Source organism: Bombina bombina, chromosome 1, assembly GCF_027579735.1.
Source record: "Bombina bombina isolate aBomBom1 chromosome 1, aBomBom1.pri, whole genome shotgun sequence".
NCBI lineage: Eukaryota > Metazoa > Chordata > Amphibia > Anura > Bombinatoridae > Bombina > Bombina bombina.
In genome coordinates this window covers 590581994-590598425 of record NC_069499.1, presented here as the reverse complement: position 1 = coordinate 590598425, position 16432 = coordinate 590581994, and the positions used below count along the sequence as shown (strand labels likewise).

Sequence of the window (16432 nt, the reverse complement as noted above, 5' to 3'; positions counted from 1 at the left end):
CTCAAGCAGAACTCTTCTTCTAATTTCTGCCTGAGGTAAAAACAGTACAATGCCGGTAATGTTTAAAAATAACAAACTTTTGATTGAAGATAAACTACACTAATTCACCACATATCTCTTGATACTTCCTTTCTTGTCGAGAGCTGAAAGAGAATGACTGGGAGTGGCAGTTAGGGGAGGAGCTATATAGACAGCTCTGCTGTGGGTGTACTCTTGCAGCTTCCTGTTGGGAAGGAGAATATCCCACAAGTAATGGATGAATCCGTGGACTGGATACACCTTACAAGAGAAAGATAGATAATCTCTTTATTGCCCATTCCCCAGTTTTGCATAACCAACACTGTTATATCAATACACTTTTTTCCTCTGATTACCTTGTATCTAAGCCTCTACAGACTGCCCCTTATCTATGTTCTTTTTACAGATTTGCATTTTAGCCAATCAGTGCTGACTCATAAATAACTCCACGGAGTGAGCACAATGTTGTCTATATGACATAGATGAACTAGTGCTGTCTAGCTGTGAAAAACTGTCAAAATGCACTGAGATAAGAGGCAGCCTTCAAGGACTTAGATATTAGCATATAAGCCTACCTAGGTTTAGCATTCAAAAAATAATACCAAGAGAACAAAGCAAACTTAAAGGGACACTGAACCCAATTTTTTTCTTTTGTGATTCAGATAGAGCATGTCATTTTAAACAACTTTCTAATTTACTCCTATTATAAATTTTTCTTCGTCCTCTTGCTATTTTTATTTGAAAAAGAAGGCATCTAAGGTAAGGAGCCAGCCAATTTTTGATTCAGAACACTGGACAGCACTTATTTATTGGTGCTGTCCAATCAGCAAGGACAACCCAGGTTGTTCACAAAAAATGGGCCGCAATCTAAACGTACATTCTTGCTTTTCAAATAAAGATACCAAGATAATTAAGAAAATTTGATAATAGGAATAAATTAGAAAGTTGCTTAAAATTGCATGCTCTATCTGAATCACAAATGAAAAAAATGAGTTCATTGTCCCTTTAATGAGAAAAGTACATTTGAAAGTTGTTTAAAATGGCATGCCCTATCTAAATCATGAAAGTTTAATTTTTACTAGACTGTCCCTTTAAAGTGCCATAAAAGATGTTGAGATCTGTACATATCCAAAAAGGGCTAATTTAGTAAAAAAATAGTTTGCATAAAAAAATTGTTCAATATTGCTGGCAAGTATTTTAAAATAATTTTCAAAAATAAGCAAAAATACTTAAATAGCCATTGTGTTTGGAAGATTCTACTCCCCCCCCTTAAAAGTGTTTAGGCACAGGCATTGTGTTTCACAGCTTCACAGCTTCTATGCATGCTCCATCAGATAACCACTGCACAATTTTGAATTTTACCAAAGCAACAATAGATATAGATCCAGCCATAGAAGGAAATGTGTGGGGGGAGTTAGAGCTTTACAATTCGGAAGCTAAAAAGAAAGGGTTAATGGTGAGGCACTGCAGTATAAATTTGCAGGTAAAGTAATTAAAGTATATATTATTATATTTTGTCTCTATCCCAACTTATTTTACGTCCCTTTAAGTTATGGAGAATACATTATTTTATATCCAATCAGCACATCTAGACAAGTATCCCGCTTGACTTCCCATAGAAGTAGTCTTTATCCATTGTTACTAATTCACCCGAAAACTCTGGGTAAGATATGCAAATTAGATATACAATATCTTAAGTTTTTGCTTCCATACTGTGTCTGACCACAGAATCCCTTATGGGGTAAGTGCAGCTAAACAGAAAACATTTATGGACAGCTGTTTCAAGTTTATTAACTCTCATTAACAGAAGAAAGGTTTGTTTTGCTGCTTAGTGAAGCTTATTTGCAGGCGAAAAGCAATATTAATTTAAGTTATGTAGGAGATAAAATGGTAAAATCATCCATTACATAAAAGAATCATATATTGTATATCCAATCAGCACATTAAATGACAAAGTGAAAGTAAATCCTAGCGTTTTACAAACTCTAGGATTGACTATTGAAACAAATAAAGGGGACTTTCATTCGTGAAGTATAAGATACTTCATGTAGAAAGCTCCTTTATTCGTTTCAATCAGTTGCCGTTCTTAGCTGCTACAGCAGCCAACGGCTAAAAAATATTTTTGCTAAGAAGTGACATTTTCACCTCTTAGCCAATAACCGTGCGGTAAATTCGGCTCCCAAACGTCACCTCTTAGCAAAAAAATTTTTTAGCCGTGGGCTGCTGTAGCAGATAAGAACCGTGACCGATTGAAACAAACAAAGGAGCTTTCTACATGAAGTATCTTATATTTAATGAATGAAAGCCCCCTTTATTTGTTTCAATAGTCAATCCTAGCGTTTGTAAAACGCTAGGATTTACTTGAACTTTAAATAACAAATGAATATTACTTTTCGCCTGGAAATAAGCTTCACTAAGCAGCAAAACAAACCTATATTCTGCTGAGAGTTAATAAATTCGAAACAGCTGTCCAGCAGTGTTTTCTGTTTTGCTGCACCTACCCCATAAGGGGATTCTATGGTCAGACACAGTATGGAAACAAAAACTGTGAGATATTATTAATCTAATTTTCATTCTTGTCTAGATGTGCTGATTGGGTATACAATAGTTTGTATGGTATATACATCTCATCCCAATAAATATAATTTGGTCCAAATAAATTATTTGCAAAATATGAATGAACCTTTCAGTGCCTTACTAAATAGTAAGCACTTAGTTGTGACAGTTTATTATTATTATTATTATCAGGTTTTTGTAGAGCGCCAACAGGTTCCACAGCACTATGAACATGGGTGGTATATAAAAAACGATTACAGGGATCAAATGGGAAGAGAGGGTCATGCCGAGAGTTGCACTGTTGTAGTCGGCTCTTAAGAAGGTGAACTACAAAGAGCTGGGCTCATAGGCTTACATGCTATGGGGTTTTAGGGGATAGCAGTGGAGATAGGAAGGTTAGTGTAGGTGTGTCCCTGAATAGTAGAGTCTTCAGGGAGCACTTGAAGCTTTTAAAACTATGGGAGATTCTTGTAGAGCGAGGCAGAGAGTTCCATAAGATGGGAGCCAGTCTTGAGAAATCTTGTAGACGGGAATGTGAGGAGGTAACAAAAGAAGAGGAGCGTAGGAGAGTAGGAGATCATGAGCGGAGCAAAGGGGACGTGAGGGAGAGTATCTGGAGACAAGGTCTGTGATGCAGTTGAGGGCTTTGTGTGTCAGAGTGAGAATTTTGTGTTTAATCCTGGAGGCAAGAGGAAGCCAGTAAAGGGATTGGCGGAGAGGTGCGGCAGATGAAGAGCGATGTGCAAGGAAGATGAGCCTGGCAGAGGCATTCATTATGGATTGTAAAGGAGCTAGGGAGACCAGAGAGGATAGAGTTGCAGTAGTCGAGGCGGGAAAGGATAAGAGTGTGAATTAACATCTTTGTTGCGTCTTGTGTAAGGAAATGTCTAATTTTAGTGATGTTTTTAAGGTGGAAGCGGTAGGCTTTAGCCAAGGACTGAATGTGAGGAGTGAAAGAAAGATCAGAGTCAAGTGTGACCCCAAGATATCGGGGCATGTGTGGTTGGGGTAATGATGGAGTTGTCAAAAGTTATAGAGACATGGGGGTGGAGATTTTGGAAGAAGGGGGGAAAATAAGGAGCTCAGTTTTGGAGAGGTTTATCTTGAGGTAGTGAGAGGACATCCAAGATGAGATATGAGAGAGACAGTTAGTGACACGGGTTAGCAAGGAAGGAGATAGTTCTGAAGCAGTTTTAGTTATTTAACTGTAAAAAAATATTTATTTCAAAATACCACTGATATTTAGAAGCAAATACCTCAATTGATTTCAAGCTCAGATTAAAAAAAACATACTTATTGGTATGTCCATAATCTCTCTAACATTATTCTGCTTTAAAGAGGATAAACCCCTAAGCTCCATCTTTTCAGATGGTATAACTGATACCCCAGTACAAGTAAAAAGTAATGAATAGATCAAATGGATTGATGCTGAGTTACTGCCAACATGCATAAATTATGGTATGATTTACTTAGAGCAGTGCACAAGCTTGTTGTGGTTTATTACTGATTAGCAGAACTGTTCAAATTATGCTAAACAAGTGTCATTTTAAAATGCTTTCAAAACATTTTTTTTGTATGCAATTCTTTTGCAGTTAAGTGTTTATTGCTGATATTTACAATGCACATATAAAAATAACTTTAAAGGGACAGTCTAGGCCAAAATAAACTTTCATGATTCAGATAGAGCATGTAATTGTAAACAATTTTCCAATTTACTTTTATCACCAATTTTGCTTTGTTCTCTTGGTATTCTTAGTTGAAAGCTTAACCTAGGAGGTTCATATGCTAATTTCTTAGACATTGAAGCCCACCTCTTTCAGATTGCATTTTAACAGTGTTTCACCACTAGAGGGTGTTAGTTCACATATTTCATATAGATAACACTGTGCTCGTGCACGTGAAGTTATCTGGGAGCAGGCACTGATTGGCTAGACTGCAAGTCTGTCAAAAGAACTGAAAAAGGGGCAGTTTGCAGAGGCTTAGATACAAGATAATCACAGAGGTTAAAAGTGTATTATTATAACTGTGTTGGTTATGCAAAACTGGGAAACGGGTAATAAAGGGATTATCTATCATTTAAAACAATAAAAATTCTGGTGTAGACTGTCCCTTTAAACTTTGATTGTCATGTCTAAGTAATTTAACAACAATTAAGATAATGAATTAGGTGCGCCACAAAGTTTATATTGCACAACAAAGTATCTTTCATAGGGACAATAAACACCTTGAGCTTTTTATATAAAATGTTTAGTTATGCATAATTAAACAATTTTGCAATATATTTTCATCCATCCTGGATAGTGACATTATAGGGAGTGACATTCTGCTCTGAAAACATATCATAGAAGCAGAAATCCTGCCTTCATCCTTAGACAATGATTTTATAGGGAAAAGCCTTGCCCTTATCACCAGACACTGACATGATACCCTATCTTCTGACCTGGATAAACTCTCACCTGGCAGTCCCAGTGGCCCAACTGATCCACATCCCGAATATAGACATGATAATGGCCTCCATAGCAGCCCCCCTTGTGTATGATGACAGAAAATAGCTCATAGCTGTATGCAGAGTCCTCCAAATGATGCTGGGAGAAACAAATGACAAAAGTTCAGAGGTATGAAGACAAACTGTAACAAAAGAGCAAAACTGTAAGAGAAGGGGGAAAATAGGCACATACTTTCCAGCGATACATCAGAAGAAGCAAATACTGTGCAGCCTACATTGCTTATTGGGAATAATACAGAAAGAAGTTATGGAGAGATGCATGAGCAATAAGCATTGCCCAGATGTCTAAATACAAACACATAGGAATTACACAGAGAGGAGTAATCAAACAGCTATAGACCTAAATAGTTGGTGATTGTTATGTAGGTATCTGAAGACTGTATAATCCTGCAACCTTAAAATGGACATAAAGAAACTGCAGAGTAAGGACAGTTCAGCGATAAGTGCATGGAGGCCGAGTATCCAAGTGGTTTACTGTATAAGAGTGAGTGATCTGAGATAAACTGAAAAGTTGAAACATTTCAAACCTGCTCACAAAAAGGCAGAAGGTTGAGTAGGGTAGGAAAAGTGTATCTAGAGGTTTCCTTGTAGCGCTCACACTTTGTGAAGTCAAAATTAAACCGCAACAGTGACACTGTGAGGAAGGGAGGCAGCTTTTTGAGCTTGGCAGACTGCAGGAGACAGATAGACAGGAGTATAAAAAACAGTCTCTTAGCACTGTAAACACTTACATTTCTGAAATATACATTCATAAATATGACTGGCCAGAAAAGAGCTAAAATATAAATTAATTTCCAATGGTTTCAATTATACATCACTGCAAAGCCCTAATGTGGTATCCTGTAGATCAGGGATGGGGAACCTTGGCCCTCCAGGTAATGTAGTTCTGAAACATCAGGAGTGCTAAGGTTCCTCATCCCTGCTGTAGATTATCAGGAGATACCTTGACTGCTGACACAAGCTGATACCTTGACTGCTGGAACAAGCTGATCACAGGCCCCACATCGATAAAGATTATCTCCTTCAAAGCGTTCCTCTTCCAGGTACATACTACACAGAGATTCCTCCAGACTGCTCATACCCTTTACAGCCACAGTCACATCCAAGAAATCTTCCTACACAGCAAACAATAGAATTACACAAAATCCCTATAAGGTGGAAAACAGTAACACAGCAAAATTGTACAGCAGTAACAAACATTAACTTATTTTTATCCACTTAAAAAAACAACAACAAATTAAAGGGATACTGAACCCAAATTTTTTCTTTCATGATTTGGATAGAGCATGCAATTTTAAGCAACTTTCTAATTTACTTCTGTTATCAAATTTTCTTCGTTCTCTTGATATCTTTATTTGAAAAAGAAGGCATCTAAGCTAAGGAGCCAGCAAATTTGTGGTTCAGAACCATGGACAGTATTTGTTTATTGGTGCTGTCCAATCAGCAAGGAAAACCCAGTTTGTTCACCAAAAATGGGCCGGCATCTAAACTTAAAATTCTTGCTTTTCAAATAAACATACCAAGAGAATGAAGAAAATTTGATAATAGGAGTACATTAGAAAATTGCTTAAAATTGCATGCTCGATCTGAATCACAAAAGAAAAAATTTCGGTACAGTGTCCCTTTAAGTGCTCTAAAAAGCATTCAAAACAAAACAAGATAAGCTTTGCAGTAATTTGGAATCTGGGAAATTAAGAGAAAAACATTGGAACATGGAAAAATATATTGAATAATAAATTGGAATAAGTTAGACTGATACTTTAGAAACAGTTCCATTTTTGTTTTTTTTATGTCCAAAGACTAGTTACTCTATTTTCTACATGATAGTGAATTATGTAACCTTGAAAAAAAAATATTTGTTTATATAGAAAACCTAACAGAACAATGCAAAATAAGACACCATGGTAAGAAAGCAAGAAAGGCTACCACCTGCAAATACAAACTTAGATACCGCAATAGAAAGACCGATAGAAGCTGAGAGAAAAATCCAGATAGAGTAAGATTGACAGCAAGATCAAGAGTATAACCAGCAGATAGGAGCAAGAGGGACACATGCACACAAAAAAATGGAAAAAGATAGTCATAGAGGTCACACACAAGACAAGTAATTTCCAGTTAAATTCAGAAATGTGATACCACAAGTACATGTCAGCAAGGTGGCACAACACTTTTGTCAGTCAGTCAGTCAAAGGATTTAACACACAAGACGTCAGTAGAAGAGTGGTATTTAGAGAACTAATGAGATGACACCCCAAGACAACAACATAAAGGACAAAAAAAATGAACCCACCTGCCGTTCACTGGTGTGACCACATTCCAGACACTTGATGCAATTCAAGAGTGTACCATGATACAGGCGCTGAATCAGATCATGACCAGAGGTTCCTTCCAGTGAGCTTTCTAAGGCACTGAACAAAATCCGGTTTAACTCTTGCACATCATGCTGACCTGTCTCCTATGAGGAACAGAAATACATACTGAAGGAGAATTATAGAGTGAATATAAAGAAGCAAATTCGAGTGATAATGTAAAAGCAAGAAATATAAACAGAGATACTAAAGATGAATAAAGTGTAGAGAGAAAAAAAAGATGAGATAAGAAAATAGTGTAAGCTGCTTTGCAGATAGGAAAGCAATGTATAATTTATTGCAATTTATAAGTCACAATTTACATGATGCACCATCCAAAGAGAGAAGTCATCATACGTATAGTAAATAACTAGGCTGACCATAATGCCGCTTTAAAAAGGGACACATATGAAAAATATATATGTCAGGGCTGTTTAAAAAAATGATTTGGAATAATGTTCCATTATGAGAACCCTGTATTTTTCATATGTGTCCCTTTTTAAACAGCAATATGGTTAGCCTATAAATAACACCATTTTATCTGTTTTAATTTCCAATGAGGCATCAAACATAGCCTCAAAAGTGTATTCTCTATGAATATCTCCTTTCATTCCCTGTAAATCGTAAATCAGCCTGCAACTTTAAAAGCGAGAACCCCTGACTAAAATACTATTGATAAAAGAACTACATTTTTTTCTGACACGCATACTGATCCAGTACATTTATACACTTCATATATTATGTTATTGTAAATTAGTGGATAAATACAGATTATTTTTTAATAAAATGGAAATGGTATAATATCTGTTTTTACCAGCCACAATACTGAACATTTAGAGCTATTGGTTTGTTAACAGTATGTTGTGTGCATGTGGTTGAAATGTAGGTCTGAACTGCAAAAAATCTCATATAAATATGATCATGCAACTAACCTCACTGCTGTTCCATCCAAAGCTACTGGTGAGGTCAGTGGTGGATGCTGCTTGTTGGTCCAGAAGCAAAAGCTGAGCAAAAAGCCGCTGCAACTGGAGGGGGATGATGCGGACCTGGAAACAGTGCAAAAGAAGATAATTAGATGCTTTTGGTATAAAAGAGAAATTTTAGGGACATTTTAAATAAAGATTAATGGTAAAATGTAAGTGCAAGGAACGGAACCAATACCTTTGAATCATGGACATCTTTATTTTCCAATGAGCCAAGTTCTTCTGAACCTAAAGCAAACAGTGCTTCTGCAGCACAGGGAACATATAACATTATAAGGAGGAGTGTGGTGATGTTATATTATAGAAATGCTACTTATTAAACTACTCTTGTCTGTTACCAGTTAACATATACATTCCCTAGTAATTTAAATAGCTAAATAGTTATCAAAGAGCTATAACAAGCATAGACATTATTTCAAAATTGCAGATTTCATGAACAAGTAAAATATATATAATCAATAAACATTTTTGAGCACAGACCTCTAAACTCTGGTGTGTAAAGAAGAGTTTGCAGAAGAGAGTTCAAGTAGCAGGTACTTCCCTGGTTCCTAAGCCCACTCAGCTTGCTGCTTCCCCTTGGGTCAGGTGTCTGAAGATCTTTGGGCCTTGATTTTTTGTAATTTGCGTTTGAACTGATTGAGAGGAATGCAAAGTCCTCTTCCTCAAACAGGTCCCCAAACATATTGAGTCATATATCTGGAATCTGGAAGCTTTAAACATCAAGTCATTAACAAAAGACTAAGACTTAAAAAGAAATATGAATTCACAAGAAAAAAAAAAAAAGCTTAATAACTATGAAGCAAAAAATACATTACTCTGTCACTTGTTTTACTTGTGTGTTACTGCTGTGTATATACACTCAACTCTTGATAATGATATACATAAGGCCATGAGAGAAATAAAACAATCCCATTTAAAACTAATTGCTATTGTTATTTGTCAGAAATAGGCAGATATGTGATGATTTTACTCTATTTTGTCTGGAATCTAAATGACACAGTCGATAAATGTTGGGTAAGGTAAAGGAATTATTGCCCCACTGATATTTTTAATTACACTCTAACGAACTGTAAGTTCCACAATTCTATAAAGGGGCGTCTGGTAATTACAGTTTTTATTTTTTCCTGTACACATGAAATGCATTTAATAGCATACTATGCTTTTTATAAGGTCTCGCTGATTTCAGCTGGAATGGTCCCAAGTGTATGTATTGCCCCAAAATACAATTTTGTTTTTAGCGGTAGCAAGATGGGTTGGTTTGATAATGCCATATGTTACGAGCAATTGGATAATACTTTTGCAGTGTATCGTACCTGCAGTTTAGACTGACCAACAAGTTTTACCTATAAAGGGCTGACAGCCGATCATTGCTATCTGGGTGTCGCCATGTTTGTTTTGCTTTGTGTATCGTAACAGACCCTGGGAAATGTAGTCATTTCTGAGCATGAAATAAGCGTCAATTATATCAAAGGGACTACACTACCTAGCATGCAACGGGGATGTCGTATCAGGGGATTGCGTATTGCAAAGAACGCTGATTTCTGTTCAATATTAAATAGCTTTATTACGGATTTTTTTGGGACAAAATCATACTTTATTTATTTAGGATAAAATCCATAAATAGGGTGGAGGTGGTTGTGTGATTTTATTTAGGTAAGTCGAAAGTATTATGCATATCTGTATAATATTGCAATTTGCAAGGCTTTTTAAAGTTATAGAGACAATAAATAATTCATACCTCCCAACATTTCAAAATTCAAAAGAGAACCCCCCTCCAAAAGAATTGAAATGTTGGGCGGGGCTTAAAAAATCATAAGACCAAAGTAATAAAAATAAAATTCTAAATAAAGTCATATATTTTAATACACTTAGGCAGCAAATCAAACACAAGCTCAAACCACTGGTATGGCTATGTGAGCGCTGTATTTAATTAGCCTTTGCAAAGACATTGCTAAATATTTTTATCTTAATTGCACATTTATTAATACATTCTTTAAAACTACTCTCTGCATTCCCCATTAATATTCTAGATTCTGGCCTTTAAAGTCAGCAAAAATGCACAGTAGCACGCTACATAGCATACACTTACACATGCAGATACACACACTACATAGCATACACTTATACATGCAGATACACACTACATAGGAGCATACACTTACACATGCAGATACACACACACTACATAGCATACACTTACACATGCAGATGCACACACACTACATAGCATACACTTACACATGCAGATACACACACACTACATAGCATACACTTATACATGCAGCTGCATACACTTATACATGCAGATACACAGACACTACATAGTATACACTTATACATGCAGACACACACACACTACATAGCATACACTTATACATGCAGCATACACTTATACATGCAGATACACAGACACTACATAGTATACACTTATACATGCAGACACACACACACTACATAGCATGCACTTATACATGCAGATACACATACACACACTACATAGCTTACATTTATACATGCAGACACACACACACTACATAGCATAAACTTATACATACAGATACACACACACAGTTATGGATACAGATAGACAAACACACTACATCATATATGGGTATCTGTAATTCATTGTATGGGGTCCTGGGGTTGGCAAGCACATTAGCTGGCAGTCTGCGGCTGCCACTGTTCATTACACTGTTCGTTACCCTGGTATTAGCACTGCTCATTGTATAAAACTGAAGGCATGCTAGTATTATCACCAGGGGTTAGATAACATAATTTATGTAAGAACTTACCTGATAAATTCATTTCTTTCATATTAGCAAGAGTCCATGAGCTAGTGACGTATGGGATATACATTCCTACCAGGAGGGGCAAAGTTTCCCAAACCTCAAAATGCCTATAAATACACCCCTCACCACACCCACAATTCAGTTTAACGAATAGCCAAGAAGTGGGGTGATAAAAAAGTGCAAAAGCATATAAAATAAGGAATTGGAATAATTGTGCTTTATACAAAAATCATGACCACCACCAAAAAAAGGGCGGGCCTCATGGACTCTTGCTAATATGAAAGAAATGAATTTATCAGGTAAGTTCTTACATAAATTATGTTTTCTTTCATGTAATTAGCAAGAGTCCATGAGCTAGTGACGTATGGGATAATGATTACCCAAGATGTGGATCTTTCCACACAAGAGTCACTAGAGAGGGAGGGATAAAATAAAGACAGCCAATTCCTGCTGAAAATAATCCACACCCAAAATAAAGTTTAATGAAAAACATAAGCAGAAGATTCAAACTGAAACCGCTGCCTGAAGTACTTTTCTACCAAAAACTGCTTCAGAAGAAGAAAATACATCAAAATGGTAGAATTTAGTAAAAGTATGCAAAGAGGACCAAGTTGCTGCTTTGCAAATCTGATCAATCGAAGCTTCATTCCTAAACGCCCAGGAAGTAGAAACTGACCTAGTAGAATGAGCTGTAATCCTTTGAGGCGGAGTTTTACCCGACTCAACATAGGCAAGATGAATTAAAGATTTCAACCAAGATGCCAAAGAAATGGCAGAAGCTTTCTGGCCTTTTCTAGAACCGGAAAAGATAACAAATAGACTAGAAGTCTTACGGAAAGACTTAGTAGCTACAACATAATATTTCAAAGCTCTAACAACATCCAAAGAATGCAACGATTTCTCCTTAGAATTCTTAGGATTAGGACATAATGAAGGAACCACAATTTCTCTACTAATGTTGTTGGAATTCACAACTTTAGGTAAAAAATCAAAAGAAGTTCGCAACACCGCCTTATCCTGATGAAAAATCAGAAAAGGAGACTCACAAGAAAGAGCAGATAATTCAGAAACTCTTCTGGCAGAAGAGATTGCCAAAAGGAACAAAACTTTCCAAGAAAGTAATTTAATGTCCAATGAATGCATAGGTTCAAACGGAGGAGCTTGAAGAGCCCCTAGAACCAAATTCAAACTCCAAGGAGGAGAAATTGACTTAATGACAGGTTTTATACGAACCAAAGCTTGTACAAAACAATGAATATCAGGAAGAATAGCAATCTTTCTGTGAAAAAGAACAGAAAGAGCAGAGATTTGACCTTTCAAGGAACTTGCGGACAAACCCTTATCTAAACCATCCTGAAGAAACTGTAAAATTCTCGGTATTCTAAAAGAATGCCAAGAAAAATGATGAGAAAGACACCAAGAAATATAAGTCTTCCAGACTCTATAATATATCTCTCTAGATACAGATTTACGCGCCTGTAACATAGTATTAATCACAGAGTCAGAGAAACCTCTTTGACCAAGAATCAAGCGTTCAATCTCCATACCTTTAAATTTAAGGATTTCAGATCCTGATGGAAAAAAGGACCTTGCGACAGAAGGTCTGGTCTTAACGGAAGAGTCCACAGTTGGCAAGAGGCCACCCGGACCAGATCCGCATACCAAAACCTGTGAGGCCATGCCGGAGCTACCAGCAGAACAAACAAGCATTCCTTCAGAATCTTGGAGATTACTCTTGGAAGAAGAACTAGAGGCGGAAAGATATAGGCAGGATGATACTTCCAAGGAAGTGATAATGCATCCACTGCCTCCGCCTGAGGATCCCGGGATCTGGACAGATACCTGGGAAGTTTCTTGTTTAGATGAGACGCCATCAGATCTATTTCTGGAAGTTCCCACATTTGAACAATCTGAAGAAATACCTCTGGGTGAAGAGACCATTCGCCCGGATGCAACGTTTGGCGACTGAGATAATCCGCTTCCCAATTGTCTATACCTGGGATATGAACCGCAGAGATTAGACAGGAGCTGGATTCCGCCCAAACCAGAATTTGAAATACTTCTTTCATAGCCAGAGGACTGTGAGTCCCTCCTTGATGATTGATGTATGCCACAGTTGTGACATTGTCTGTCTGAAAACAAATGAACGATTCTCTCTTCAGAAGAGGCCAAGACTGAAGAGCTCTGAAAATTGCACGGAGTTCCAAAATATTGATGGGTAATCTCACCTCCTGAGATTCCCAAACTCCTTGTGCCGTCAGAGATCCCCACACAGCTCCCCAACCCGTGAGACTTGCATCTGTTGAAATTACAGTCCAGGTCGGAAGCACAAAAGAAGCCCCCTGAATTAAACGATGGTGATCTGTCCACCACGTTAGAGAGTGTCGTACAATCGGTTTTAAAGATATTATTTGAGATATCTTTGTGTAATCCTTGCAACATTGATTCAGCATACAGAGCTGTAGAGGTCGCATGTGAAAACGAGCAAAGGGGATCGCGTCCGATGCAGCAGTCATAAGACCTAGAATTTCCATGCATAAGGCTACCGAAGGGAATGATTGTGACTGAAGGTTTCGACAAGCTGAAATCAATTTTAGACGTCTCTTGTCTGTTAAAGACAGAGTCATGGACACTGAATCTATCTGGAAACCCAGAAAGGTCACCCTTGTCTGAGGAATCAATGAACTTTTTGGTAAATTGATCCTCCAACCATGATCTTGAAGAAACAACACAAGTCGATTCGTATGAGATTCTGCTAAATGTAAAGACTGAGCAAGTACCAAGATATCGTCCAAATAAGGAAATACCACAATACCCTGTTCTCTGATTACAGACAGAAGGGCACCGAGAACCTTTGTAAAAATTCTTGGAGCGGTAGCTAGGCCAAACGGCAGAGCCACAAACTGGTAATGCTTGTCCAGAAAAGAGAATCTCAGGAACTGATAATGATCTGGATGAATCGGAATATGCAGATATGCATCCTGTAAATCTATCGTGGACATATAATGCCCTTGCTGAACAAAAGGCAAGATAGTCCTTACAGTTACCACTTTGAACGTAGGTATCCTTACATAACGATTCAATATTTTTAGATCCAGAACTGGTCTGAAGGAATTCTCCTTCTTTGGTACAATGAAGAGATTTGAATAAAACCCCATCCCCTGTTCCGGAACTGGAACTGGCATAATTACTCCAGCCAACTCTAGATCTGAAACACAATTCAGAAATGCTTGAGCTTTCACTGGATTTACTGGGACACGGGAAAGAAAAAATCTCTTTGCAGGAGGTCTCATCTTGAAACCAATTCTGTACCCTTCTGAAACAATATTCTGAATCCAAAGATTGTGAACAGAATTGAACCAAATTTCTTTGAAAAAACGTAACCTGCCCCCTACCAGCTGAGCTGGAATGAGGGCCGCACCTTCATGTGGACTTAGAAGCAGGCTTTGCCTTTCTAGCAGGCTTGAATTTATTCCAGACTGGAGATGATTTCCAAACTGAAACTGCTCCTGAGGATGAAGGATCAGGCTTTTGTTCTTTGTTGAAACGAAAGGAACGAAAACGATTATTAGCCCTGTTTTTACCCTTAGATTTTTTATCCTGTGGTAAAAAAGTTCCTTTCCCACCAGTAACAGTTGAGATAATAGAATCCAACTGAGAACCAAATAATTTGTTACCCTGGAAAGAAATGGAAAGTAGAGTTGATTTAGAAGCCATATCAGCATTCCAAGTCTTAAGCCATAAAGCTCTTCTAGCTAAAATAGCTAGAGACATAAACCTGACATCAACTCTAATAATATCAAAAATAGCATCACAGATAAAATTATTAGCATGCTGAAGAAGAATAATAATATTATGAGAATCATGATCTGATACTTGTTGCGCTAAAGTTTCCAACCAAAAAGTTGAAGCTGCAGCAACATCAGCCAATGATATAGCAGGTCTAAGAAGATTACCTGAACACAGATAAGCTTTTCTTAGAAAGGATTCAATTTTCCTATCTAAAGGATCCTTAAATGAAGTACCATCTGACGTAGGAATAGTAGTACGTTTAGCAAGGGTAGAAATAGCCCCATCAACTCTAGGGATTTTGTCCCAAAATTCTAATCTGTCAGACGGCACAGGATATAATCGCTTAAAACGTTTAGAAGGAGTAAATGAATTACCCAATTTATCCCATTCTTTGGAAATTACTTCAGAAATAGCATTAGGAACAGGAAAAACTTCTGGAATAACCACAGGAGATTTAAATACCTTATCTAAACGTTTAGCATTAGTATCAAGAGGACCAGAATCCTCTATTTCTAAAGCAATTAGTACTTCTTTAAGTAAAGAACAAATAAATTCCATTTTAAATAAATATGAAGATTTATCAGCATCAATCTCTGAGACAGAATCCTCTGAACCAGAAGAATCATCAGAATCAGAATGATGATGTTCATTTAAAAATTCATCTGTAGGGAGAGAAGTTTTAAAAGATTTTTTATGTTTACTAGAAGGAGAAATAACAGACATAGCCTTCTTGATGGATTCAGAAACAAAATCTCTTATGTTATCAGGAACATTCTGCACCTTAGATGTTGAAGGAACTACAACAGGCAATGGTACTTTACTAAAGGAAATATTATCTGCATTAACAAGTTTGTCATGACAATTAATACAAACAACAGCCGGAGGAATAGCTACCAAAAGTTTACAGCAGATACACTTAGCTTTGGTAGGTCCAGCACTAGACAGCGATTTTCCTGAAGTATCTTCTGACTCAGATGCAACGTGAGACATCTTGCAATATGTAAGAGAATAAACAACATATAAAGCAAAATTGATCAAATTCCTTAAATGACAGTTTCAGGAATGGGAAAAAATGCCAAAGAACAAGCTTCTAGCAACCAGAAGCAATGAAAAATGAGGCTTAAATAATGTGGAGACAAAAGGCGACGCCCATATTTTTGGCGCCAAAAAATGACGCCACTTCCGGAACGCCGACACTTTTGGCGCAAAATAACGTCAAAAAATGACGCAACTTCCGGCGACACGTATGACGCCGGAAACGGAAAAGATTTTTTGCGCCAAAAAAGTCCGTGCCAAGAATGACGCAATAAAATGAAGCATTTTCAGCCCCCGCGAGCCTAACAGCCCACAGGGAAAAAAGAGTCAAATTTTTGAAGGTAAGAAAAAATGATTAATTCAAATGCATTATCCGAAATATGAAACTGACTGTCTGAAAATAAG

At 37.2% G+C, this 16432-nt stretch overlaps 1 protein-coding gene across 2 annotated transcripts in view; it reads right to left on the bottom strand.

Annotated features, from left to right (window-relative positions):
- The window catches only part of USP40 (ubiquitin specific peptidase 40), a 133165-nt gene extending 123355 nt beyond the window's left edge, over nt 1–9810 (bottom strand). Inside the window, exons 1-8 of one of the 2 annotated variants that reach the window (XM_053698878.1) lie at nt 9755–9810; nt 8892–9121; nt 8590–8657; nt 8361–8474; nt 7371–7535; nt 6049–6195; nt 5608–5751; nt 5031–5159 (exon numbers count right to left, since the gene is read on the bottom strand). In XM_053698878.1, coding sequence (XP_053554853.1) covers nt 5031–5159; nt 5608–5751; nt 6049–6195; nt 7371–7535; nt 8361–8474; nt 8590–8657; nt 8892–9093 — 969 coding nt within the window. In that variant the 5' untranslated portion in view covers nt 9094–9121; nt 9755–9810. Of the gene's footprint in view, nt 1–5030; nt 5160–5607; nt 5752–6048; nt 6196–7370; nt 7536–8360; nt 8475–8589; nt 8658–8891; nt 9122–9724 lie in introns of both variants that reach the window. The other variant, XM_053698879.1, reaches the window with a different exon arrangement.
- Nucleotides 9811–16432: the final 6622 nt, after the last annotated feature.